Raw genomic sequence first — 24,559 nt, 5'->3', positions numbered from 1 at the left:
GTGAAGTCATGATGATTCTTCTTTGGTAAATGAGCAAACAGAGGTCAGAGAAATTAAATCATTTATTTAAGGTGACCAAACAAATCAGTGGGAAAGTTGGGGCTTGAAACTAGGTCACTGGACTTCAATGTGCTCTTTTTTTTTTTTCAGGGCAATGAGGGTTAAGTGACTTCCCCAGGGTCACATAGCTAGTAAGTGTCAAGTGTCTGAGGCCAGATTTGAACTCAGGTCCTCCTGAATCCAGGGCCAGTGCTCTATCCACTGCACCACATAGCTGCCCCCTCAATGTGCTCTTTACAAACACATCTCACTGCCTTCTGAACTCATAATAGAGTTAGGGTTTTATGGAGTCAAGTAAGGAAAACTTTTGGAGTAGGTAAAGTAGGAGGGAGACTGACATTGCTGGAAAGACAACTCCCTCTGCATTCTTGGGCCCTTTCTCTCTGTACCTTTCTCTATATATATATATCAAAGAGGTAAAAGACCCCTGTGTATGGCATGTGTATGCATACACACACACACACACACACACACACAGGGTCCTTTTTCCTCTTCAATTTCTTTGCATTATAAGCTTAGTATGGTATTGTTAAGTCAAAGGATATGCAAATTTTAGTGACTTATGCTGTACAGCTCCAAATTGCTTTTCAGAAAGTCTGAACAATCCACACTACAGCATTAGTGCATTAATGTACCTGCATTTCATTTTCCACATCTCTAAAGTGATGGGGATTGGGTTGGACCAGCTGGCTCGAAGATCCCTTCTAGAGCTTTCTCTCTCCCTCTTCCTCCCCCCTCTCCTGGCCCCCTCCCCTTTTGCATTACACTGATTATTCCGAGTTCCTCAAGAGCCGGACTGTCATTTGGCCTTTTTTTCTTATTTTTTTCTTTTCTTTTTTTTTTGGCGGGGTGGAGGGGACACCTACACCATTTAGCATAGTGCCAGCAAATATGTAGTGCTTAATAAATACTTGTTGATGGTTAATACATGTTTACCACGACTTCACATGCACAGTGGGTATCCTATTGTTTGCCTTTTCAACGGGTGGGGAAGGGGCCGGAGGGAGGGAAAGAATTTGGAACTCAATTTTTAAAACGAATGTTAAAAATAATTAAAGGAAAATTAAAATAAATAAATAAATAAATAAAAAGCTTGTTGACCGAACGTCTGACTCCCAGCCGGGATGTTTGTCCTTTTGTGACACAAGCCGCTACCAAGAAGACACAGCTTCTGCACGTGGCAAAGATTAAGGCCTCCCAGCCACTGTTGGCTCCAGGTGTGGGGAGTTCCTACTATCCCTTCTCTTCCTTCATCCCCAAAGCGGCGTCGATGGTTTCGACCAATTTCGTTCAGACCACCAAGCACGTGGAGATAGGACTGCCGCCGCTCCCCGTAACTCTCCACACGTGGTTTCTTCCACGGCGAGGGGCGGGGGCGGAGGTGGATGGGCGGGTCATTAGCGGGGCGGGGCGCGTGTTCTGGACGCCGATTGGTCGGGGCCGGAGTAAACATCCGGTGTGGGCGTCGGCGGAAGTGTGAGCCGTTCTTGGCTGTGGCAGTGGCAGCGGCGGCCGGGAGGCGGGGGGACGAAGGCGGGGCTGGGTCGGTTCCGGTGTGGGTCCGGAGCGCGGGCTGGGCTGGGCTGAGCCGGGCGGGCGGGCTGGCGGGCGGGCAGGTGGCCCGGCGGCATGGGCTGGTGCGCGGCGCGCTGAGGTGGACACGAGCCTGGGGCATGGCCGGCGCTCGGGCCGCCGCCTCCTCCTCGTCGCCCTCGTCCGGCTCCTCCTCTGCTTCCTCGTCGTCGTCGTCCTCGTCGTCGCCGCCGCAGGAGCCGGGGCTGGCCGAGCTCCTGGAGGAGTTCTCCCGGACCCAGTACCGGGCAAAGGACGGCGGCAGCGGCGCGGGAAACGCCAAGGTGCGGGCCGGGGGCCGGGGAGGGGACGAGGGGCCGCGGGGGAGCGGCGGCCTCCGGGGCCCGGACCCTCCCGCCCCCGGGCTTTCTTTCTCTTCCTCTTCCTCTTTCTGGCCTCCCAAGTGAGCTGTAGCTCATTGTTTTCCCGCGAGCTTCGTGTTGGGGCCCTCCTCCTGTTGATGGCCCCCTTATCCCGTCTAGAGCTTCTCTGTGGGGCTCGCGGTCCGCCTCTTCGGACCGTCGGCCCCTGGAAGAAAGCTTCGAACACAGTAGGCACTTAATAAATGTTTGTTGACTCGGTGCCCACGACTTTCTTCCTTGCGCTTCTTAAAGACCCCTAGCTCCACCTCTACCCCGTGTCGGCTCGTGACCCCAATCAGTGACCTTAAAATAATCCACAGGGGTCTCTAACTCGTTTGCATGCCGCTTCCCCCAGCAGGTGCGCCGCATAAATGCACCCTGCTCTCATTATCTGTGACATGAAGGGGTGTCCTGTCTGTATCATGTTTGTACTTGATTGTTTTGACTCTTGGCTCTCCCATTAGACTGTCAGCCCCCTGAGGGAAGGGGCTATCTTTCGTCTTTCTTTGTATTCCTCTGTAATTAGCTTAGTGCCAGCCCCCGTAGACAGTCGAGTTCTCCTAACTTACTAAAATGAAGGGGTTGAACAAGAAAGGATCAAAACCTTCTTTAATCTTAGTGCTTTCCCTCTGAAACGATCCCCAATTTATCCTGTCTATATTTTGTTCATACTTCTTTTGGAGGGGATGACTACCCCCCCCCCCCATTAGACTGAGCTTCTTGTAGGCAGAGACTTGTCTTTTGCCTTTCTTGGTATTCTTAGCACGATGCCTGACATGTAGTAATAGTTGAATAAATGCCTGTTGCCTGTCGGACTGTATCTGATAGGTGTCTCGGTAGGTATTTCAGTGTATGCTTCTGGGTGTTAAGATGGGCAAGCTCTGGCTTGGGTCGTGTAGGTGCCTATTTTCTGTACCTGCCCAGACATGCTGTTTAAACCTTTTGGGGTTGCAGGTTATTCAGCCAAAGGACTCCTTCACTGAAGACAGTATTCTATATCCCTCTGTATATCAAAATGTCCAAAGTGAATTTTGTTTTCTGTTTACTCTGGGCTTCTGTCTCTCTATTTCGTTTATGAAGGGTCAGTTAGTTTTATGTCCACTGAGCATCTGAGAGTTTTATCTACTTCCGGGAGGCTCAGCGATGGAAAGATCCTTAACGTTTGCTGTGGAACATACTATTAATGATAACTTAAATGTAATTATCTAAGGTTGACAACACTTTATTCAGAATTCTAGTAGAAGTACTATCTTTTCATTTTTACTTCTCAGAAAGGTTGTGACTTACCCTCCTAAGATATCCTGAGGTCACATCTACTAACTACATTACTGTTTTGACACCTGTTTGAATCAGAATCAGTTGTTTGTTTCCATGCAGTCTTTGACAGATATCATACATCATATAATTCCTTCTCAGTGAGCCTTTACCTAGCTTGTAGACAGAACAATTTAAAGTAGTGATTTCCCTGTTATCCATAAGCAATAGGTTATTAAGAATTCTGTGCTTAGGGGCAGCTAGGTGGTGTAATGGATAGAGCACTGGCCTTGGAGTCAGGAGTACCCGAGTTCAAATCCAACCTCAGACACTTAACACTTACTAGCTGTGTGACCCTGGGCAAGTCACTTAACCCCAATTGCCTCACTAAAAAAAAAAGAATTCTGTGCTTAGACTTCTGCCTCTAAGAATCTCCTTGACTAGATATTTAGCCTGTCTGAACAATTTAGGGCCATTGAGTCTTTTCTTTTGGGGGAGGGAGGGAGCAGGGCAATGGGGGTTAAGTGACTTGCCCAGGATCACACAGCTATTAAGTGTCAAGTGTTTACAGCTGGATTTGAACTCGGGTATTCCTGAATCCAGGGCCCCCTAGCTGCCCTGGGCCATTGAGTCTTGTGAATTAAGACAGATACGATAGTCTATAGATCTATTCTTAGCAAGGAATAGATAGGGACTCAGGGTGGAATAATGTACACAAGCCTAATATATATATATATATATATATTTCAGGTAAGTTAACCCATGGATATCCTACAGTGACAAATTCTTCTAAAAGCTGTGTGCCCAGTAAAAACTATACTGTGTGCTTAGGTTTTAATCTCTTTTCAGGTTGAAAGAATTGAGAAGAGATGTCTAGAGTTGTTTGGCAGAGATTACTGTTATAGTGTGATCCAAAATGTGAATGGAGAAATCTGTGGCCACTATCCCCGGTACATTGTGTTCCTGGAGTATGAGAGCTCAGAGAAAGAGAAAGACACGTAAGTGTTTACTGACTATGGATATGTAAGGCATTTTCTGAGATTCAGCTTTGAGGCTGGACCCGAATTTGGGCAACTATTATTATAGGCTAGTACCTTCATTGGGTCACTGAGTATTTTCACTGCATTTTTTTTCTTGTTGATAGGAAGCTTCTGGAGTAGGATTTATATAGTACCAAAGATTTTTTTTTTCATCATCCATTATTCCTATTCAGCTATTGGGGTTTAAGCTGATTTAAAGGGGGAACCCCCATCACCACCAATAAGACTAAAAAAAACAGCCCCTAAGACTTACAAAGTCATCACCCTTGATGTGGAAACCTCAGTCATCAGTTCCCCACTTGAGGACAGATAGGAGTCTTTTTACTGAATTAGGGGCTAAAGAGCCTCGATATAAAGGTGCTCATGGTTCTTTGTGGGCCAAAAGGGATTTATATAGTCACTAGGGGTGTTCAGGCAAAAGAGGAATTATTGATGAGGCAATAAGGGCTGTGTCAGATCACAATTCCAAGCACATAAGTGATAGTTTAAGTGCCTTCTCTTTTCTCATAGTATTGGATTTTGTTGTAGTTGTGTTATTTCTGTTGGGTGACATTTCATTTCCCCATTCTGGGGGCTATAAATTTAGATTCAGTCCCCTTACCTAAAGTTTAAAGAAGGGCCTTTCTTGTACTTTTAGTTGAAGGATAATAGCAACATTAGTGTCATTATCTTCTTAAGCCCAGCTTTAGCAATTTTGGGGGGAAAGGTAACTTCTTTTGGAAGCCCACAGCTACTAGATCATTTCCAAGAAAGGAGTGAGTTAGACATTTGACCCAGTTCAGTTTTCTAACTAAAAGTTTGGCTTTGCCTTTTGTTGCCCTAATCCAACATAGAGGGTGGGGTTGTTGGAGCACATCAGTGCTCCTCTGTCCATATTTCTGGAAGTAGTGGTAGGGTTTCTGTGTTAAAAGCCTTTATACAAGAAAAGCTTGTAAAGTTAGTTTTTACAAGACTATATATAAGGTGCTTGAGGTAGCAGTGAGAGTGGGTGTTGCTCTTGTAGGGGAAATTGGGGGAAGAGATCGTACATGTAAAAGCAGAGTAGTTTAGTTTTTGTTTTAGACAAGTCTGGCTTTGCTCTTAGCTGGATTTTCTTCAGATTATGCTAAGTAGGCTCTAACTCGATCAATTTTAGGAACAGTCTAGGAAGGAGTGTACCATTGCCTGAAATAGGAAGACAAATGAGTAACCCTAAACAGAACAGAGTTGAGGGAAAGAAGACCAATCTACTCGGAGTAGAGACCTGGAAAACAGATGATCTAGCATGGAGAAAATCCAACTCCATATCCTGATTCCCCTGTGTCTTGGAGAAGAAAACCCCAATAAATGGGAATCTTTTGGGAGAAGGGATGTGGACAGTTTGAGAACTGTGGTGATAGAGCCTATTTTAAGTTTTTAAACCTTTATTTTTGTTGACAAAGTTGTGTAGAAGTGGAAAGGTTCTGGTGTACTCCTTTATTACAAAAAAAGAGTAAACTTTATTATATCCCACTCTAAGTGAAGGAAGCAGTCCTAAATGAGGAAATTGCAGTGCAACTTGGTACCTCTTTTGTTAAAAGTAGCTCATAGACGCTAGAACAAGAACTTTACACTAAGGCTTGGGGTCCTGCGTGGTGTGAACTTTCTTGGGCAGAAGTTAAAACCCCTTGGAAACAACTGAGGAAAAAAATTAACAAAACCTATATAACTTTCCCTGAACCTGCAACATCTATAAGTGATTAAAAACATCACATTTGTATTCTCAGTCCCTGGCACATAGATTTAATAAATGTTTGTCTGACTCTTCTGTATAGGAGAAAGGGGGAAGGGATTCAGCTTCCTTTTTAAAAAAAATTTTTTTATGGGGACAAGAGGGGAGACCAAAATATTGCTTCCCCTTTGGTCACCTCCTATTATGGGAAGTGAGTAATGGATGTCAATATATTTACTGGCTAGTGACTTTGGTTGAAGATGTGTGAAAGCAAGTCTTTGTTTTGGGGAAGTGGTCTTTGAGGATGTATTCTGCTTTCATTCAATGCTGAAACTAGTTTCCAGGTGTATTGAGGGGCACCATTACTAAATTTAGCACCTTAGCCATCAGTCCAAAAGCTGTAAATGTGGAGCAAGTCTTCCTGGTGACTTCATTGTCCCATCGCTTCTTTCCGTCCCTCTGCTGAGTCCCATTCTTTTTTTCTTATTTGAACCAGTCTGTTGTCTACCACCAGACTGATAAAAATATTAACATGAGGAAGGGTCTTACAATGCTGTAGGAAGCAACTCCTCTCCTTCCACTCAAGCCTCTATTGGCTAGGGCACTTGAAAGTTTAAAATTCAGCCAAAGGACTACTTGGAAGTTAACCATATGTTTACCTCTAGCCATGTGACCTGAGGGTGGTCAGAGTACTAACTGCCTTCTTTCTGTTGAGCAGATTTGAAAGTACTGTGCAGGTGAGCAGACTGCAGGACCTGGTCAATCGAAGCAAGATGGCCCGGTGCCGAGGGCGCTTTGTTTGTCCAGTCATCCTCTACAAAGGCAAGGTAAAGTCCCCATAAACACCTAGAGAGTGTAACCAGGCTCTTGTGGTAGTGGTGAAGGCCACCTTGGACTTCACTGCTCCCAAATCTTCCAGGGTAATGATATGTATGTAACACTTGGATATTTAGGGACTAATATTAGGCCAGTTAGGGACAAATTAATTGTAAATTAGGTATCCCTAATTATGGGGGGTAAAGGGGGTAGGAGGAAGAAACAATCCCTTAAGTGCCCATTGCTGTGCCAGTTGCTTCACGAATATGATCTCATTTGATGATAGGAGTTCGGAGAAGGGATTGAGCCGAATGGATTGGAGTACATAGGAGTGCTCTAGGGTCTGGTGGGAACTAACATGAGCAGAGTCCAGAAGGTAGGAAGGATCGTGACCAGTTTGATTTAGGGGAGAGGATACATGTTAAGCATATTAGAAGATATTGTTAGGTCTGTGTTATGCAGGACATTAAAAAATCTGGGTGAAAATTTTGGACTTGTTAGGCAATGGGGGGAGCCATTGCAAGTTCTTGATTGGGGAAAGTGACTTAATGAAAATATTTTTAGGAAAATAATTCTAGTGATACACGAGATAAATTGGAGGAGAGATTAAAAGCATGGAGACTCGATTACAGATTGTTAGCCATCTAGGTATGAGTGCCTTGGTTAGGGTAGTCAAGGGAAATATGAGAGATTATAGGGAGAAACCTCGGGAATCTGTGCTGGATTAATTTTTTTTTATATGCAAAGATGACCACATGATTACTATCATGAGGCTAGAAGAATGGAAAAATAGGGTAGTTGGAAAGGGAAGCCAGTTTGGCTGGGGGAAAATAAATTTCAACTTGGAATACATTTAGTGTTAGGTGATTGGGGGTAGAGGGGCGGCAGCAGGGAGCGGTGCATTTAAGTCATGAGAAGTGATAGAGACAGTATGAGAAGTCATAGAGACAGGTGGAAATAGGAATTGGAGCCTAGCATCTGAGATGAAGACTTGGCAGTCTTCTGCATAGTAGTAACGGTTAAAGCCATAAAGTGTAAGGGAGTTTATGAAAAGAGTACATATAGAACAGAGATTCTTCACCTAGAGTCTCTGAATTTTTTTTTAATACTGTATTTTTTCCAATTACATGTAAACAATTTTAACATTCTTTTTTCAAGTTTTTAGTTCTAAATTCTCTCCCTCTCTCCCTTCCCTGCCCCCCTCCCACTGAGAAGGCAAGCAATTTGACATGGGCTATACATGTGTAGTCATGCAAAACACATTACCATGTAAGTCATGCTGTGAAAGAAAACACACACACACACACACACACACACACAGACACACACGCACACACACCCACGGACACACACACACAGGAAAAACTGGAGCATTCAGGCTCCATTAGTTCTTTCTGTGGAGATGGACAGCACCTTTCATCATAAGTCCTTCAGAATTATCTTGGATTGTTGTGTTGCTGAGAATAGCTAAGTTATTTGCTGTAGAGCGTTATACAATATTGCTGTTACTGTATACAATGTTGTCCTAGTTCTGCTCATTTCACTTTGCATCAGTTCACCAAAGTCCAGGTTTTTCTGAGAGCATGCTGCTCCTCATTTCTTACAGCACAAAAGTATTCCATCACAATCATAGACCACAACTTCTTCAGCCATTCCCCAGTTTATGGACATACCTTCAATTTCCAGTTCATTGCTACCACTAAAAGAGCTGCTTTAAATATTTTTGTACATATAGGTACCTCTTCAGGATACAGACCTAGTAGAGGCATTGGTGGGTCAAAGGGTATATATACATGCTTTTATAGCCCTTTGGGCATAGTTCCAAATAGCTCTTCAGAATGGTTGATTCAGTATAGAACTTCATCAACAGCGCATTAGTATTTTAATTCTCCCACATCCCCTCCATTATTTATCATTTTCCTTTTCTGTCAGATTAGAGCTGTCACCACACACTTATCAGATTGGCTAGAGTTGTTTTAATTTGCCTTTCTCTAATCCATAGTGACTTACAGCATTTTTTCATATGACTATAGGTAGCTTTGATTTCTTTGACCATTTACATGAATTTGGTTTTTAAACATTTTGCTAACTGTTTTTCAATAATTGGTTTCTAGTATATTTCATGCATTTGAGAATCTTAGTTTGAGAAGGGGTATTCATCAGACTTAAGGTTCCATCAGACTGCCAAAGGGGTCCATGTCAAAGGTTAAGGACCCCTAGTTTAGATGTAGGGAAAAGTTTTGGGGCTCTGAACATAATGAAGAGAATGAGAGCTAGCAAAGGAGTTCTCACTTGAAGACTGAACATTATACCCTGTTTCTCCCATACCCCTTATTCTAAATAATTTGATTGTATTGAATTTCAAACTGAAACCTAAAGGAACTAATTCATATTAGAAACCTGTAAATTTTAAGCTTAAGGAATTTCATTCCGGAGGTCATGTGTTAGGAAGCAGTGTCTATTGATACAAATGAGGAAAAGGGATTTGCTTTGCAGAAGCATGTTGCAGCTTCCTTTTCTGGCAAGAATACATATTCTGTGTGGCATTTAGCCCTCTGGACAATGAGGGGCTTTAACTAGATGATCTTTAAGGTTACTTCTAGTGTTCAGTGTGTAAAGATTGGAATGACGCCACCTGCTGGATACTTACTGTAGAAGAGTTCTGCCCATGAAGGGAAGGTCTTTGAGGGCAAGACCAGGAGTCAGGAAGTGACGCGGGCTAGTGGGAGGAGGAAGGAAGAGACTGGCGCTCAGGCTCGCTCTCTTTCCTCTGGACTCTGGTGGAGAGCGGAGCTAGAAATGTGCTCTCCCTTTAATAGATAGGAATCTAGGCCTTTTTCTCTCTCTTTACCAAACTCTTATTCTCCTTAATAAATGCTTAAAAGTCTAACTCTTGCTAAAGCTTATAATTTATTGGCGACCACTCATTAGATATTTTAGACAGTTTAGCTAGAATTTTAGCCCTTAACAAGTGCATGGTGGATCATAAATAAACAGAATATCAAATTCCTCTTCATGTAGACACTTCTACTATCTGTGACTGCTTCTAATCGCTCCTTTTTATTATCAGGGAGTTTGGGAGCTATATTTCCTATCTCCTAACCCAAATCGGAGCTCTCTTCCAAATACCTTGACAGCCCTAGGGTGCATAAAATATGGTCAAATCTTCCAATTCCAGAACATGTCTCCTTTTTAACAAATAGGAAATTGAGCTTCCTGAAGGAATTGCTCTGCTTATGTCTTCCAGTACCATAAATGCCTTAGATCCCACATCTTATCTTTTTTATTTCATTTGCCTGGAGAAGAGAAGTTTTTACATGAGAACAAATCTGACTTTGTTATAAGAATGAATGAGGAAAACGGATTTGCTTTGCAGGAAAATGTTGCAGCTTGCTTTTCTGGCAAGCTGTATTTGGCAAGAATACATATTGTAATCTTAGCCTCAGTTTCCCTCTTTGTAGCTGTGAAGTAAGTGTTAGCACTTCCTGCCTTCCCAGGCTGTGTTGAGTAGAGTGCTTTGTAGAGTTGGGATTTGTTATTGCTATTGCTTCATTGGAGGTCTTTAAGCAGAGACTGATCGAGTACCTGTGGAGCATGTTGCAGAGATGCTCACTCTTCAGATATGGACCAATGACTTCTGAGGTCGTCTTCTGAAATGTCCAAGGGGAAGAGAGAACCAGGAAAATCAGGGAAAGAGAAGGGTGTCTCGGGGATGGGGGAGGAGAAGGCGAAGGCGGCTGGTGAGGCTTTTTCTTTCCTTTTTTTTTTTTAAGGAGTTGGTCTTGATGTTATATGTTGCAAGAAGTTGGGAGATAAGAAAAGGAAAACAGCTTAATTTGACATATATTTAATCACTTGTAAACTTAGATCTAGTGAGAAGCCAAATTATCAGTCAAACCAAAAGTACCTTCTGTGTGCCAGATGGATACAAAAAGGAACAAAAACCAGTCCCTGCCCCCCAAGGAGCTCGTGGTCTAATGACCTGAAACAACATGCAGATGTACAGTATGTACGGATAAATGGGAAACAATTTAGAGACAGACGGCACTAGAATAAAGAGGGTGTAGGAAAGGCTTCCTATAGGAGTTGGGACTTGAAAGAAGCCCAAGGAGCTGGTAGGTAGAGATGAGGGGGAACATTCCAGGAATGGAGACAGCCAGAGCAAATGCCCCGAATGGAGAGATGGGCTGTCTGGTTCCTGTGACAGCCTGGAGGCCAGTGTCGCTGGACTGAAGATGATGAAGCCTGGAAAGGTAGGAGGGGGCAGGTGCAGAAGGGTTTTGATCCTGGAAGCTGTAGGGAACCACTGGAGTGGAATGAACTAGGGCAGTGACATGGTCAGAGCTGGTCTTTAGAAAAATCACTTGGTGTCTGAATGGAAGGTAGGCAGAAGTGAGGAGAGACTTGGAGCAGGTAAACCCACCAGCAGGCTATTGCAATAGTGTGCCAGATTGTGGCAGGATAAGGGAATTACGGATAGAACATAGAGGGAGCAGGAATACACACAAGTTCCCCAAGTGTGTTAGTAAAAATAGGACAATCTGGTAGCTAAAGGGAAGAAAAGGGTTGACGCAAAGATTACCTTGTTTTTTGAAGGTAAAAAGGGAAGGTCTGTTCCACCAAACATCTTCCAGGTCTTCCCAGACTTACACACCTCCCAGATGGTATGTAAGTGACTTGTTTGGATCCATTTGTCTCAGTGGTAAAACTGAAACTAAAATCCTGGCCATCCTAGATACTTTCTGCTTAGTGTATGCTGCCCCCTTGTGTAAACTGAGCTGAAGTGCATTCTGCTTGTGTCTGGTTCACCAGAGAGAAGAGGAACCTGTGACCAAGAGGCTGAGAAGGCTTTTAAAAAAATTGGGTTTCATCCCTTGGCTAGGGTTCTGCTCAATAACTCGGTTGTCCTTCATGAGTTCAGATTGCTTCAGCCAGATGAGCTGTGTTCTTGGGTACCAAAAGAACTGAAAGGTGTGATTTCTGAACCATAGTTAGCAGTCTCTGAAAGATCATAGAGAGTAAATAAAAGGTTTCTCACAATTGGAGAACAAATGTCAGATTAAAAGGGGGAAGAGATAGAATCTAGAAATTGTAGGCCACTGAATTTTCTGGGGAAATTCTAGAACTTTAAAAAAAATTTTTTATGTTGCCTTCACATCCATAGACATCCTTTCCTTCCCCTTCCCCATGGAAACATTCCTTGTAACAAAGAAAAAATAGAAAAATAAGGTAGTTCAGCAAAGCCAACATATCAGCCTAGTCTGATAGTATATTCGGTGTCCCACACCTATAATCCTCCCACCTCTGGGAAAAGGGGAGGCCAACTCTTCTCTGAAATCAATCTTGATTATTATAATTACATGTAATATTTAGGTGTTTTTAAAATTTCCTACCATCTATGCTTTTATCCAGATTGTTAATAAACATTAAATACCTCATCATTGACTTAAAGCTGGAAAGGATTTTAGAGGTCCAACCCCCTCATTACAATTGAGGGAACAGACAGGATAAATGACTTGCCTTTAAGTGTTGGAAGCAAGAATTGAACCTAGCTCTTCGTAATTCCCAAGTCCAGAGTTCTATCTATTATATCATGCTACTTTAATCTATGGACATCTGTCTTCTCTTTTCAGTTCTTTGTTAGTACAGAAAGTGTTGCTGTCAAGATTTTAATGTGTATTTGTCTGGGACTTCTTTGGGAATATGTGACCAAGAGAGAAATATTTTGTGTCAAAATATGTGGACATGTAGTTACCTGCTGGGCATAATTTCAAATTGCTTTCTGTATAGAACTTCTTTTAAAGGGATGGTTAGTGAATATCTAGAAAAGGAAGCAGTGATCAAAAAAACAAGCATGGGGGGCAGCTAGGTGGTGCAGTGGATAAAGCACTGGCCCTGGATTCAGGAGTACCTGCGTTCAAATACAACCTCAGACACTTGATACTTACTAGCTGTGTGACTCTGGGCAAGTCACTTAACCCCCATTGCCCTGCAAAAAAAAAAAAAAAAGAAAAAGGAAAACAAGCATGGCTTCATCAAGAGCAGGTCATGCCAGACTAATCTTTTGCCCTTTTTTTTGGACAGGATCTCTAGATAGATTGATCAGGAAAATGTTGTAGCTATATTTTACCTTTAACAAAATATTTCACAAATTTTCTTGGGCTTTTTGTAGGCTAGTTGGTCATTTAACCAGTTATGAATCCATCTAATTGTACTATCATGCATTATTTATATAGAGATTGAGATTCATAACTGGTTAAATGACCAACCTCCAAAAGTTATCATTATTAGTTAAATGTGAACTTAAAAAAAGGTATCAACATAGATAACCTATATCAGATTGTTTTCTGTTTGGGGAAGGGAAGGAGGGAGAAAAACTTGAAACTCAATCTTATAAAAACAAATATTGAAAACTATCTTTATATGTAACTAGAAAAAAATAAAATACTATTAAGATTGGGGGGGAAATAGAAATAAAGAGGTAGCAAGTAGATCTCTAGGGCTCTGTTTGACCCTGTGGTATTTAATGTTTATTAACAATTGGGATAAAAGCATAGATGGTAGGACCTGTCAGATTTGTAAGTGACATGAAAGGGATAGCTAACAAATTGGTTGACAGAATCTGGGTCCAAAAAATAGTCTAAGCTGTCTGTAATATTGAACCAAATAAGTTTTTACATTTAACAAAACATACCAAAAAAAAAAACCCTTTGCATGTGTAAAATGGAGAAAGTGTAGTTAGACAGCATTTTTGTCTGAAAAAGACTTTTGGAGTGAACTTGAGGATGAAATTAGATTTTTGTGGATGGGATACAGTTAGGCGTTCCTGCATCAAAGAAGGTGCTGTATTTTATGAGCAAAGCAGAATTTTAGTAGCCCAAAAGAAATGTGTGGTGCACAAATTTAGAGCCATCTCCACTCCAAATGTTCATATGGACTCTCTGCCCAACCTGTGGTAGAACCTTCTTAACTCATATTGGTCTTATCAGCCACAATTGGACGAACTGTACCTTGACCCAACATAGTGATGTCATTTTGGTTCTCTCCAAAGGACAATAACCAAACATTGATTATAAATCAGTACAATATAGCAGCCAGAATAGTTAATGTGATCTTAGACTTTAAGAGAGGCACATACCTTCCAGGAATAAGGAGATGGTAATCCTGTTTTGTACCTGTTGGGCCACATGTGAAATATTACATTCACTTCTGGAGACCACACCTTAAGAGGTCATTAATAACCTGAAGGGTAGGCACCCAGAATTAGGAAGGGCCTCAAGATTGTGCTGCTTGAGGATCTATTAAAGGAGCTGAGCATGTTTTAACCTGCAGAAGAAAACCTCAGTGGGTAACATCTGTCTTAAAAAAAAATGATGAGCTGTCATGGGTGGAAATGGCAAGGAGAGATCTAAGCTTGGAGTAAGGTACAAGCTCTAAAGTTGAAAGCTGCTCCACAATGAAATGGGCTCTGGTGAACATAGTGAGTTGCCATTCATTAGAGGACTTGAGTAGGGCTGGATAACCACTTGTGAAAGAGTGTGTTGACCAGATAAACAGTAAGGACCTTTCCAGCTCTGAAATTCTGAGGATGTACGTGCTAAATAAAACCAGGTCATTGAAGGCAAAGATTACAGCAACAAATTCATATACATAAGTTAAAAAAAATCCACAGAAACTAGGACACTGTGGGTTGTCACTAAGTTTATAGATGCAATTCTAGTCGTTTCTTAAATTTTCTGGGCTATTTCTTGTGCTCTCATGTATGTCCCTGTACTTCTTTGTAGAACTTAAGCTTTATATATGTGTATATATGTATATATGCATACATACACAAACATACATATGCATATATATTTTTTTTATTTATTTTTGGCAGGGCAATGAGCATTAAGTGACTTGCCCAGGGTCACACAGCTAGTATTAAGCTTTATATTTTGAAAAGAAAGATTATCCGTATATTCTGATTCTCAGGTAATATTTGTAGCTGTTTTCCTCTTTGAATTATATATCTTCACTTTTCAGTTTTTGAAAAGTCTTCCATGATTGACTTCAGGTTTGGGAAGTCTACACACTCTTCCCAATTACCTTAGCTTTGTGCTTTTAGGATGAACCTCTAACTCTGACAATGCTATTTCTCTTCCAGCATATTTGCAGATCAGCAACCCTGGCTGGATGGGGGGAGTTATATGGGCGCACCGGGTATAATTATATTTTCTCAGGTGAGTGCTCAACAAAAATTACCCTGAATGAGAAGAATATGGGTTCTAAAAATCTGTCTTAGTCTAGCCATTCTTCAGCGGCATAAGAATGGTATAAAAGTGGGAGGGAAAGAACCAGGAATCCCCATCAGGAATGGAGTCAGTAGACAGTGGGCATGTAGGAAATATCATAGGAATTATCTTGAACTAAAGGGGATGTTGCCCTGGAAAGTGATGGGTAAATAGTGTGTATCTTGATATAGAGCCACAATTTCTATGTAGTTTGTACCACCACTATGGGAAAGAACAGTAACAGAACATCCATGTCTTTGTCAATGGTACCCTGACTGACAGAATGATTTCTCTGACAGGGGGCTCAGATGATGCTTGGGCAGATTCAGAGGACATTACAGAAGATGACTGTACACTTCGGTAAGTACTGAGTTGGAGTTGGGAAGGGTTGGGGGAGGGATGAATTCACTCTGTACTGTTTTTCAAGGGCATTGAACCTAGACATTATGGGAAGTGGGCTTAAGGAGCACATTGGACTGAGACATGATTCTTGCCCTTGAGGACTTTGTTGAATTTGGGGGGGGAGGCATATGACTAGAATTTAAGTTAAAATATGGTAAGTGCATAAAAGCCATAAACAAAATGTTTTGGAGTTCAGAATCAGGAAAAAACTCTTTCCAAGTAAGAACACAAAGTTCAAGTGAAACTTCTTTATTTCCTGCCTCTGACTGCTGACCTAGAATAAATAACAGTTCTTAGTTATATTCACTGCTTCTCACCCACAAATTCTTATTCTCAAACATGGACTTTTGTCGTCCTCATTGGGGAAAATCCTACCTGATAAAATAGTATAGAAAGCTGACTTTATCCCTTTTATTTCTTTGCCCTACTTAGGGGTATGAGGGAAGGGCAGCGGGCAAGAGAGGAAGGAGAAGAAAATGACTAGGTGATTTTTCTAAATTTCAAAAAACCCTACTTTTTACTAGGCAGAATTTTAGCAGTTATTTGAAAGGCTCTCTCATGACATCAAAACTTCTTTGAAGGAAGTTGGGGATAGGATAAGGGAGAAGCAGTCCTTATCTAGAAAGGACAGTACAACTCTTCTGGTAAAAGAAGGCATTGTGAACATGCTTGAGCACTTGAGTGATCCTCTAGAGTCTGGGGAGGAACAAGCTGTCCCTAGCTGCCTGGAGCTGTAGATGGGAGCACCTTGTACAGTGGTACACTTCTGTTTGGGGGGGTGGGGGGGGTTGGCAAACCTTCTCTCCAGGACTCCAACACTGTCCAGCTTCTAGAGCACTTGTACATTGTCCTGTTGGAGCTCCTGTGGTCTGTGACCTTGGCCAAGTCATGCCTCTTCTCTAGGTCTCCTTGTCCTCATCTGCAAAATAGAAATGGAACTCAAATGACCCAAGATCCCTTCCAGCTTCCAATTTTGGTCCTGTAAGAAGATCGTAAAATCATGGGCTTTTGAGAGGTGGAAGAGAATAAAGACATAACCTAGTCTAGCTCTCATTTTATGAAATGGGGGAGTTAGGGTGAAGTGAATCTCTTGGGCAGAGACTGGAAGACATATCTTCTGTCTTGTGGTTCCGTTTCCCCTATTCCATGTTGCCTCTTTCTTAGAGCCTCTCTAACAAGTGCCCTTTCCTAGTTTCTCTTAAATCCATCCCCAGTGGAGTTGTTGTCCCATGCACCTAATGGCCTCCCCACAATTTATACAGCCTCTCTTGTATTGGGGAGCGGACATCTCAGGCCATCAGGTGCAAGGCTGGTCCAGATGCTGTTTACCACGATCTCCTCCTGAGCAGTATTTGAATGAGAGGGAAGCGAGAACAGTGGATATTGTGAAAAGAACATTTTGTAGTGGCTGCTTCATCCTCTCCACATTGCCTAGCTTCATGGCAAATCAAAGGGATAATAACAATAAGTAGAAGGAGCACAAACTGCTCTGAGGTTTTAAACAGCCTAAGGATCAGACCAATGTTATCTTTGTCTTGTTCTGCAGAAGTGTTAGGCACCATGAATGGAACTGCTGTTTTCACAATTAGTTGATAAGGTACCGCTTAGCCTGTCTCCTGATAGGCATTTCATTTAGTTTCTAAGTCACGTAGATTGAAAACTGACTTAAGGGCCATAAACGAAAGTGGAAGATAATCTTCTAATAGAAATGAAAGTGTCATCCCCCAGCTTGGCTAGTCTCAACTCACTGAGACTATCTTGATTTGTCAGAAATGGCTTGCTTTCCTATTCCATGCTGCACAATTGCTGTTCTTTGAAATGCATCCTTTTCAAAAGTCTCTCTCTTCCATCTTAGCACTTCCTGAAACTAGTTGGTTACTTGGCCTTCAGTTGTTGGATGAGTAGAAACTGCCCATCTTTCCTTGTGAAACTTGTTGCTCTGGTTTTCTTTGTTTCAGAAGTGCTGACAATCAACTTTTTGATAAGGTTAGGGGACATGACATCAAATTGCTTCGGTATCTATCAGTCAGATACATCTGTGACCTGATGGTGGAGAACAAGAAGGTCAAGTTTGGCCTAAAGTGAGTACTGTGCATGAGCCCACACCGATGAATCTGTGACGAGCAGGGTTGAAAAAGGCTGCTTGAGACCCTCCTCTAACCCCTCAACTTTAAATCCTAAATCAGCTCAAAGGAATGAGAATTTCTTATTTTCATGAGGTTTAAAGAGAAACGGTGATTTTACTGAGAAGTAATACATACCAAAGCCAGTATGCCAGGTAGCAGCAAATAACTTGTTCATCTGGTAGAGCTTCTCTATTTGTAATTTAAATTATTAAAAAAAAAAACCTCCTTTAATTCAGGTACTCTATTGAAAATACTACTAGATAGTATCTTTCCTCTTTTCATATTCTGTGTTTGTCTTTACCTTGATTATGATTGTCTATAGTGTAACAAAAAGTGGTGAGGAGAGGGAGATCTGATTTGACACATGCAACTCCAAGTATGTGGAAACGGCTATATCTAAGCCATGAAATTCAAGTAGTGAGATAATCACACCTCCTCTTGTACTGTCACCTATTTCTGTGGTATTAAAAGAGAATCACTCTGGGGGGCAGCTAGATGGTGCAGTGGTTAAAGCACCAGCCCTGGATTCAGGAGTACCTGAGTTTCAAATCCGGCCTCAGACACTTGACACTTACTAGCTGTGTGACCGTGGGCAAGTCACTTAACCCCCATTGCCTAAAAAAAAAAGAGAGAGAGAATCACTCTGGTCCCTTTTAGTCCATGAGAGAGCAAGGCAGAAATTAAATCTGATTTACATTGTCTTCCTGTCGTAGTGTAACTTCTTCTGAGAAGGTGGATAAAGCCCAGCGATATGCCGACTTTACGCTTCTCTCCATCCCATATCCAGGTATAGTTCCTTTGAGACCACAGGAATGATGGGCTCTAGGAGGCTAATGACTGGGCATTTTCTTTTGGGTGTGAATGAAACTGGGAAAACTCCCCTTTCTGGGTGGTGGTTGGGTGGATGTCAGTCACTTAGGCATTTCTGGTCAGAGGTGACTTACTCTCATGAACACAAGGGTATCAGTGTTCTTGGATTGGGGGGGGGGGGCACACAGCAATAACTAGACAATGTATTTTGATTGTGTATCTCTTGCTAAGCTTGAGATTGATGGAAAGAAGGAACAGGGAAAGGAACACAATTCATTCAGCAAGGGAATGTTTTTTGGTAGCCGACCCCTTTAATGTGGACTCTCCAAGGATATTAGCATACATAAGAGAAAACATCAAAGTGAAATCCAGATAGCGTAGTAAGGGAAGGAAGAGCTTAGCCACCACCATTATCAGCAGTGTGAACATGCAAGAGAACAAGGAAAGAAGTCCTCAGTAATCTACACTCCACACAGTAAAACAATATTGGCCATGGACTAATGGTATCGGGTGCCCTTGTCATAACTCCAGGATTGAAGGACTAATGATGTCATAATGTTCCCTGTTGCTCCATCTTACTCCAAATTCCTGTGCACAGATTTTTTTCCCATTCTCCTGGCCTGTGGTGTTTGTAGTTGAGCTGAACTAGACCCTGTATCATAGGATTTCAATACCTCATTTTATGAAAGATGAAACTGAATGAGGCCCAGGTTAGTAATGTGTCCAGGGTTACACACATAAGTGGTAGATCTGGGATTTTTCCCCCAGGTCTTCTCAACATTACAAATCTAGCAAACAAGAAGCATGACTTCTAGTGAAGGGGAAATGTTTATTTAGCGATCAGGAGTGGCTTAAGTTATTATCAGATCATCAAAAAAAAAATCTATCTAGGGGCAACTGGTTGGTGCCGTGGATAGAGCACTGGCCCTGGAGTCAGGAGGACCCGAGTTTAAATCCGGCCTCAGACACTTAATACTTACTAGCTGTGTGACCCTAGGCAAGTCACTTAACCCCAATTGCCTCACCAAAAAAATAAATAAATAAAATCTATGTTATTACCAGGGTGATTGCTAAGGGAATTAGTTAGAAAGGTCCCTAGGCCAAATGGTAGAGAAGGAATAACCAAATGACTTCCATGCCAATATTCACCAAATACCACCCCATAGATCCTTCGAAGTCTGAAGACAGATGGTAACTAACCCTCACAATTTCTGCCTGATTACCTGTATCACAGGAGGGTACATAATCTACATATACTTAAGTAGAAGTCTCATCTCAGGCAATTTTCAAGAAAAGATTGCTTTCTTGAAAGTGGTCCCTCTTGACCTTTCACCTTCCTCATGCCAGAAGGATAAGGTGGAGACAGTTTGGGACTACTGATCATTCCTAACCGGTGTGCCCTTTCTAAACTGGGGTGATGTGCCAAGCAGGTAGCTCCGAAACATTACCAGGGCCTCAACTGCATGACTAAGATAGTGTTCATAGCTTTAGAAGGGAGATAGCTGGCTCTAGTCAAAGAGGTCTGTGATTATAAACTTTCTCATGGTCTAGATTAGAACATAGAATTAATTCTGAACTAGCTAATTTAGGCTGAAGTCCTAGTTTCCTCTAGATATTGGGGGGATGGGTGGTGGTGTGGCAGCAGGGAAGGAGACACTATAGCAGAAAGTTGAAAAGCATATGTGGTTTGGTTTTCCTCTGGGGGTGTGATTTTATGCTTCTTGCCTTTTTGTCTCTTTGAAAGACTGCTTGGTAATAAACATTGTGCGTTGCCCCCTAGGTCCTAAATCTATCTAATTTCTTTTGATCTCTACTAGAGTTATTTTAGAAGTGTGACCCTGATCTGAGTTGAGCCTGGGTCCTCCTCTTTGTTGATGATTTGAACTTACAGAATTTGGGAAAACAGTGCATTTCACTAGAGTTTCTAAGGTATAATTGACATAACCTATGAATTTGGGCTTGGTGCCTCAGTCTGATTTCCCAGGGAGGTTCCCCAAGAATAGCCTGAAGTGTAGCTGAAGATTGCTTTGTGACATCTCAACCAAAAGCAATCAGAAGCAGGGCACGAGGGATTCAAGTGGGGAAGTTGGTGTGTAACCAAAACTGAACAGTAAATGAATTCTAGCTGTGTCTTGATGAAGGTGTTTCCCAGGCTCCTCTTCTCCAGGTTCCCTTATCAGAAGGGATCCTCCCCATAGGAGGCCTGAATATGAATTTGGCTGTTAGGGTTACTGGAGAATCTTTGTTCAAGGCACAGCAGCATCATTACCTTCTGAGGACTTTGTCTGGCTTGGGTGTGTAATAGTATCCTCCAGAAGCAGAATGGTGTCGTGCAGAGAGTAGGGTACCTGGATTTGGGCTCAGACCAGAGTTCAAGTTGTAATTGTGTGACATCAGATGAGTCACTGGTATGAGCCTTAGGTTTCTTCATCTGTCAAATGGGAATGCTATTTTTTACTACTTACCCTCACAGGGTGTTTGAGGACCACACAAGTTAATGTATGTATTTTCTAACTCTAAAATGCTATTTAATATCTACTATTACCAAGATTATTTGAGGAACTGAAAGTAGACTATAACTGTCGAGGTCAAAAGTGTTCTCTCTAGCACTGGGTGTTAGGGAGGTTTCCCCTAGATTTGGCACAACGAATGTTATACAGTCATTTATATATCATCTGCAAAGGAAAGACCTGGGGTGCAATAGTTTCTAATTTTCCTACAGTAGTGAGTGAAGCATCAGTAACCTGTCTCTCCCTTCACTATACCCTGCTCTGATTGAGAGAACTATTCTGAAAGCCACCTTGTATGGATCATTACTGCCTGGACACTTAGAAAAGACCCCCACAGAACACTTTACAATGAGTGGTACCTTCCTTCCATTTCCTAGTATTTGCATGTTGGGATTGGTACCAGAGACTAAACTTAAAGGAAAAACCAAAATAGTGGGGCAGCTTGGTGGTGAAGTAGATAGAGCACCGGCCCTGGAGTCAGGAGGACCTGAGTTCAAATCTGGCCTCAGACACTTAACTTATTAGCTGTGTGACCCTGGGCAAGTCACTTAACCCTAATTGCCTCAGTTCAAAACAAAACAAACAAAAACAAAAAAAAAAAACTCAAAGGGAGAAGGGAAGAGTAGTCAGTGTTCTTGAAGTTAAGGTTCTAGCTGTAGACATGCTAACTCTCTTCTGAATGGCTGTTGGAAGCTGATCCATTGTGGGGAAACATTGTTAGAGGCTGAGGCTAACTGTACTTGACCCTCCAGGGCTAAGAATCTTGGCTTTTAGTCCAAATGAATCTTAGAGGAATGCAGGTCCCCAAAGGGCATCTTTCTTATTCTCTCTTCCTCTTTCAGGTTGTGAGTTTTTCAAGGAGTATAAGGATCGGGATTACACAGCTGAAGGGCTTGTTTTTAACTGGAAACAGGTACAGGAAATAATTTGTAACTAATTTGGGATTGTGTGGAGGAGGGTTTAGTGGAGGCCAAGAACAGCCAAGGGAATTCATTTAAAAGGAAAAATCTGCCCTCTTGTGTTCTCCCCACACACACCCCATTCTCTGTACTTCTTATCTACTTCTTTCCCTAATTCATTCATTCTTTTCCCTTTTCTGCTTCCTCATCCTTGATCCTGCCTCCTATGTTAATAGAGAATACTTGGCTCTAACACCCTTGCCCATTCTCGAGCTGATGTGAGCATTTCAATAACAAAAAGGAATTATCCTCAACCCATATAACATTAGGAGTAGGATTTGGTTTCTTCCCCATTCACTGGGGAAGGAGTGCAGGAGGGTATACCGTAAATTGGTTGGAAACTTAGTAGGAGCTGATTTTTGCCTGTAGCAAGTCACATGCCAGCCTGAAAATGATTGATCATGAATAATTAACCAACTCTGCTTTTTAAGCTGTCACTGGATCTCAAGTATCCATCCTATGTAATACTTGAATAAGAGCTGTTCTACCAGCTGAATTGAAGATGGTTCCTGTAAGTGACCACTCCCTCTTTTCATGTGCATCCCCATGCTTCTCACAAGTGTCTCTCTGTTCTCAGGACTATGTTGATGCACCATTAAGTATCCCTGTGACTCTGACTCGCTCTTTGAACATTGACTGGAGTGAGTACCAGGTAAGTGAAGGATTTGGGTGATACAGGAAAGAGATGAGTCATTGAGGAATGCTTGCGGTGATCTGAATGAACCACATTGTTGGGGGAAGGGGAAAGGGAGACAGATGGTCCAAAATGGGTTGATGCCTGACCCGCTTAGGATTCTGTTTCTCAAGTGGATTTCTCACCACCCCACCCTCCCATGGTAGACTTCTCCCTGCTCTTTGACATTCATTCCACCATTGTATTCTGATGATTCCCATGTCTTCCCTACTAGATTGCACTGCTCACTGTAGTGAAGGACTGTGGCTCATTCATCTTCATGCATCTGGCATTTACAAACTAAGTGTTGGCTTTCCTAGGCCTTTGTTTAAGGACCAGCCTTGGTGGCAGGATGCCTCAAGGGTAAAACACCCGTTCTTATGCTGATCTCAAGCCCTTCCCAGTCATGCTCCAGGCTTATGTCCTGTTCTTCCCCTTCATATGTTACGGGCCAACCATCTGGTAGACTTGCTGCCTCAATTCCACCTTGCATCTCCTGCCTCCCTGCCTTGGCATAGGCTGTGCCTCATGCCTGGAATAGACCCCTTCTTGTCATCCGCATTTTACTAATCCCTGATGCTTGATCATTCTGCTAAAATGCAGTGTCTTTTCCTAATCCACCTTGTACCTTCTCTTGCTCGGGTTATGTGTGTGCTCATTTCTTGACTTTTTGTATTCTTATCCATTCAGTAGCATGTAAGCTTGAGGGCCAGGACTAGTCTTAATTTTGTCTGGATATCCTATCCCTTATACATAATAAGAGTTTAAATGCTTGCTGGCTTGGATTTAAGTTCCCTCTTCCCTCCCCCCCCCCCCCCCCAAAAAAAAAAGGGAGAGGTGGTGGATTAATGTACTTTGTGGCCAGGAATAGTGAAAAACTGCCCCAACTAATTCAATTATATGGGCTTTGAAATTATTCTTGCTCTATTACCTCTTCTTGAGGACACCTCATGTGTAAATACACCAGAAATCCTTCCATATGCATGGTTGTGGCACACAGCCCACACTGGCCTAGCTGTGATCAGGCTTAAATGCTGAGCCGTATTCTTGGCCTTCCCCTCGCAACCAGCGGTTGCAAGGTTGGCCTTATGTCTGCTGTATTGTCATGAGGAATGAAAGGAGTAGTTCGTGATAAAGCTTCTTTTCTCCTCTGTTATGGAAAAGGGTGAAGGCAAGTGTGCATGTAGCATTACTGGTCAACTGCTTTGTTCCCCTCTGAGTTTAGAAGGGCAGCGGTGGTTGCCAAGTAAAAAGTAGACATCAGTTGGAATAGAAGTTAAGGTCCAAAGTTCAGTATTCTTTGTAGACAAAGCTCCAAGGTAGTGCTTGGATACCTTTCCAGGTCTCCTTTCTGGACTCCAGGCCAGATTTTTCCTTCCCAATCAGAACCCTTTTCCTCATTGCCCTATCTAGAAATCAGATCTAGTGGTTATGTACAAAGGTTTGCGTAACTATTAACCATTTCTGGAATAAGTCACATCTCAGACTGAGATCTCATCCAAAACCAAAAATGAGTATGTGGTATGCCAGTGCCTGCCTTCCAAAACGATCTCCAGTTTATCCTGTGTATCTCTTGTATTCAGTTGTTTGTTTGTTGTATACCCCCATTGGGCATGAGTTTTTGGAAAGCAGGGACTGGTTTTTGCCTTTCTTTGTCTCCTCTGTACTTAACACAGTGCCTGGAACACAGGCACTTAAATGTTTGTTTTGACACTGATAAGTAGGTTGGGAAGGCTGTCTCTGTCAACTCAAATCCTAATACGTATTTGAGAGACGCTAGGAAGGTCAGTGTTAGGGCCTTCCTTGACCCTTCCATCTCCAGTCTTTTTATCATAAACTTCAATTTTCTAGTCTCATTGTGTTCCCATTGGTGTACCCGAGGGCATGGGGTAGGAAAGGAGCAGTTGAATCTGAATCCTAACTACTTCCTGCAAGGTAGCATGCCTTCTTTCTGTAGAGCCTCTGAAGTCAGGACCACCTAAGGTGGAATCTAGTCAGAAACATAATAGCTCCAT

At 42.3% G+C, this 24,559-nt stretch overlaps 1 protein-coding gene across 5 annotated transcripts in view; it reads left to right on the top strand.

Moving 5' to 3' along the window:
• Positions 1-1,620: 1,620 nt before the first annotated feature.
• The window catches only part of MTMR14 (myotubularin related protein 14), a 48,438-nt gene continuing 25,499 nt past the window's right edge, over positions 1,621-24,559 (top strand). The window contains exons 1-9 of one of the 5 annotated variants that reach the window (XM_043989464.1): positions 1,621-1,916; positions 4,098-4,246; positions 6,697-6,805; positions 14,938-15,013; positions 15,364-15,424; positions 17,425-17,547; positions 18,306-18,379; positions 21,755-21,825; positions 22,449-22,523. In XM_043989464.1, the coding sequence (XP_043845399.1) occupies positions 1,734-1,916; positions 4,098-4,246; positions 6,697-6,805; positions 14,938-15,013; positions 15,364-15,424; positions 17,425-17,547; positions 18,306-18,379; positions 21,755-21,825; positions 22,449-22,523 (921 nt within the window). In that variant the 5' untranslated portion in view covers positions 1,621-1,733. The remainder of the gene's footprint in view (positions 1,917-4,097; positions 4,247-6,696; positions 6,806-14,937; positions 15,014-15,363; positions 15,425-17,424; positions 17,548-18,305; positions 18,380-21,754; positions 21,826-22,448; positions 22,524-24,559) is intronic. The other 4 variants (XM_043989473.1, XM_043989454.1, XM_043989445.1 and 1 more) reach the window with 4 other exon arrangements.

Source organism: Dromiciops gliroides, chromosome 1, assembly GCF_019393635.1.
Source record: "Dromiciops gliroides isolate mDroGli1 chromosome 1, mDroGli1.pri, whole genome shotgun sequence".
Taxonomy (NCBI): domain Eukaryota; kingdom Metazoa; phylum Chordata; class Mammalia; order Microbiotheria; family Microbiotheriidae; genus Dromiciops; species Dromiciops gliroides.
Note: the sequence above shows the minus strand (reverse complement) of the source record. Positions and strands in the feature narration are given on the sequence as shown.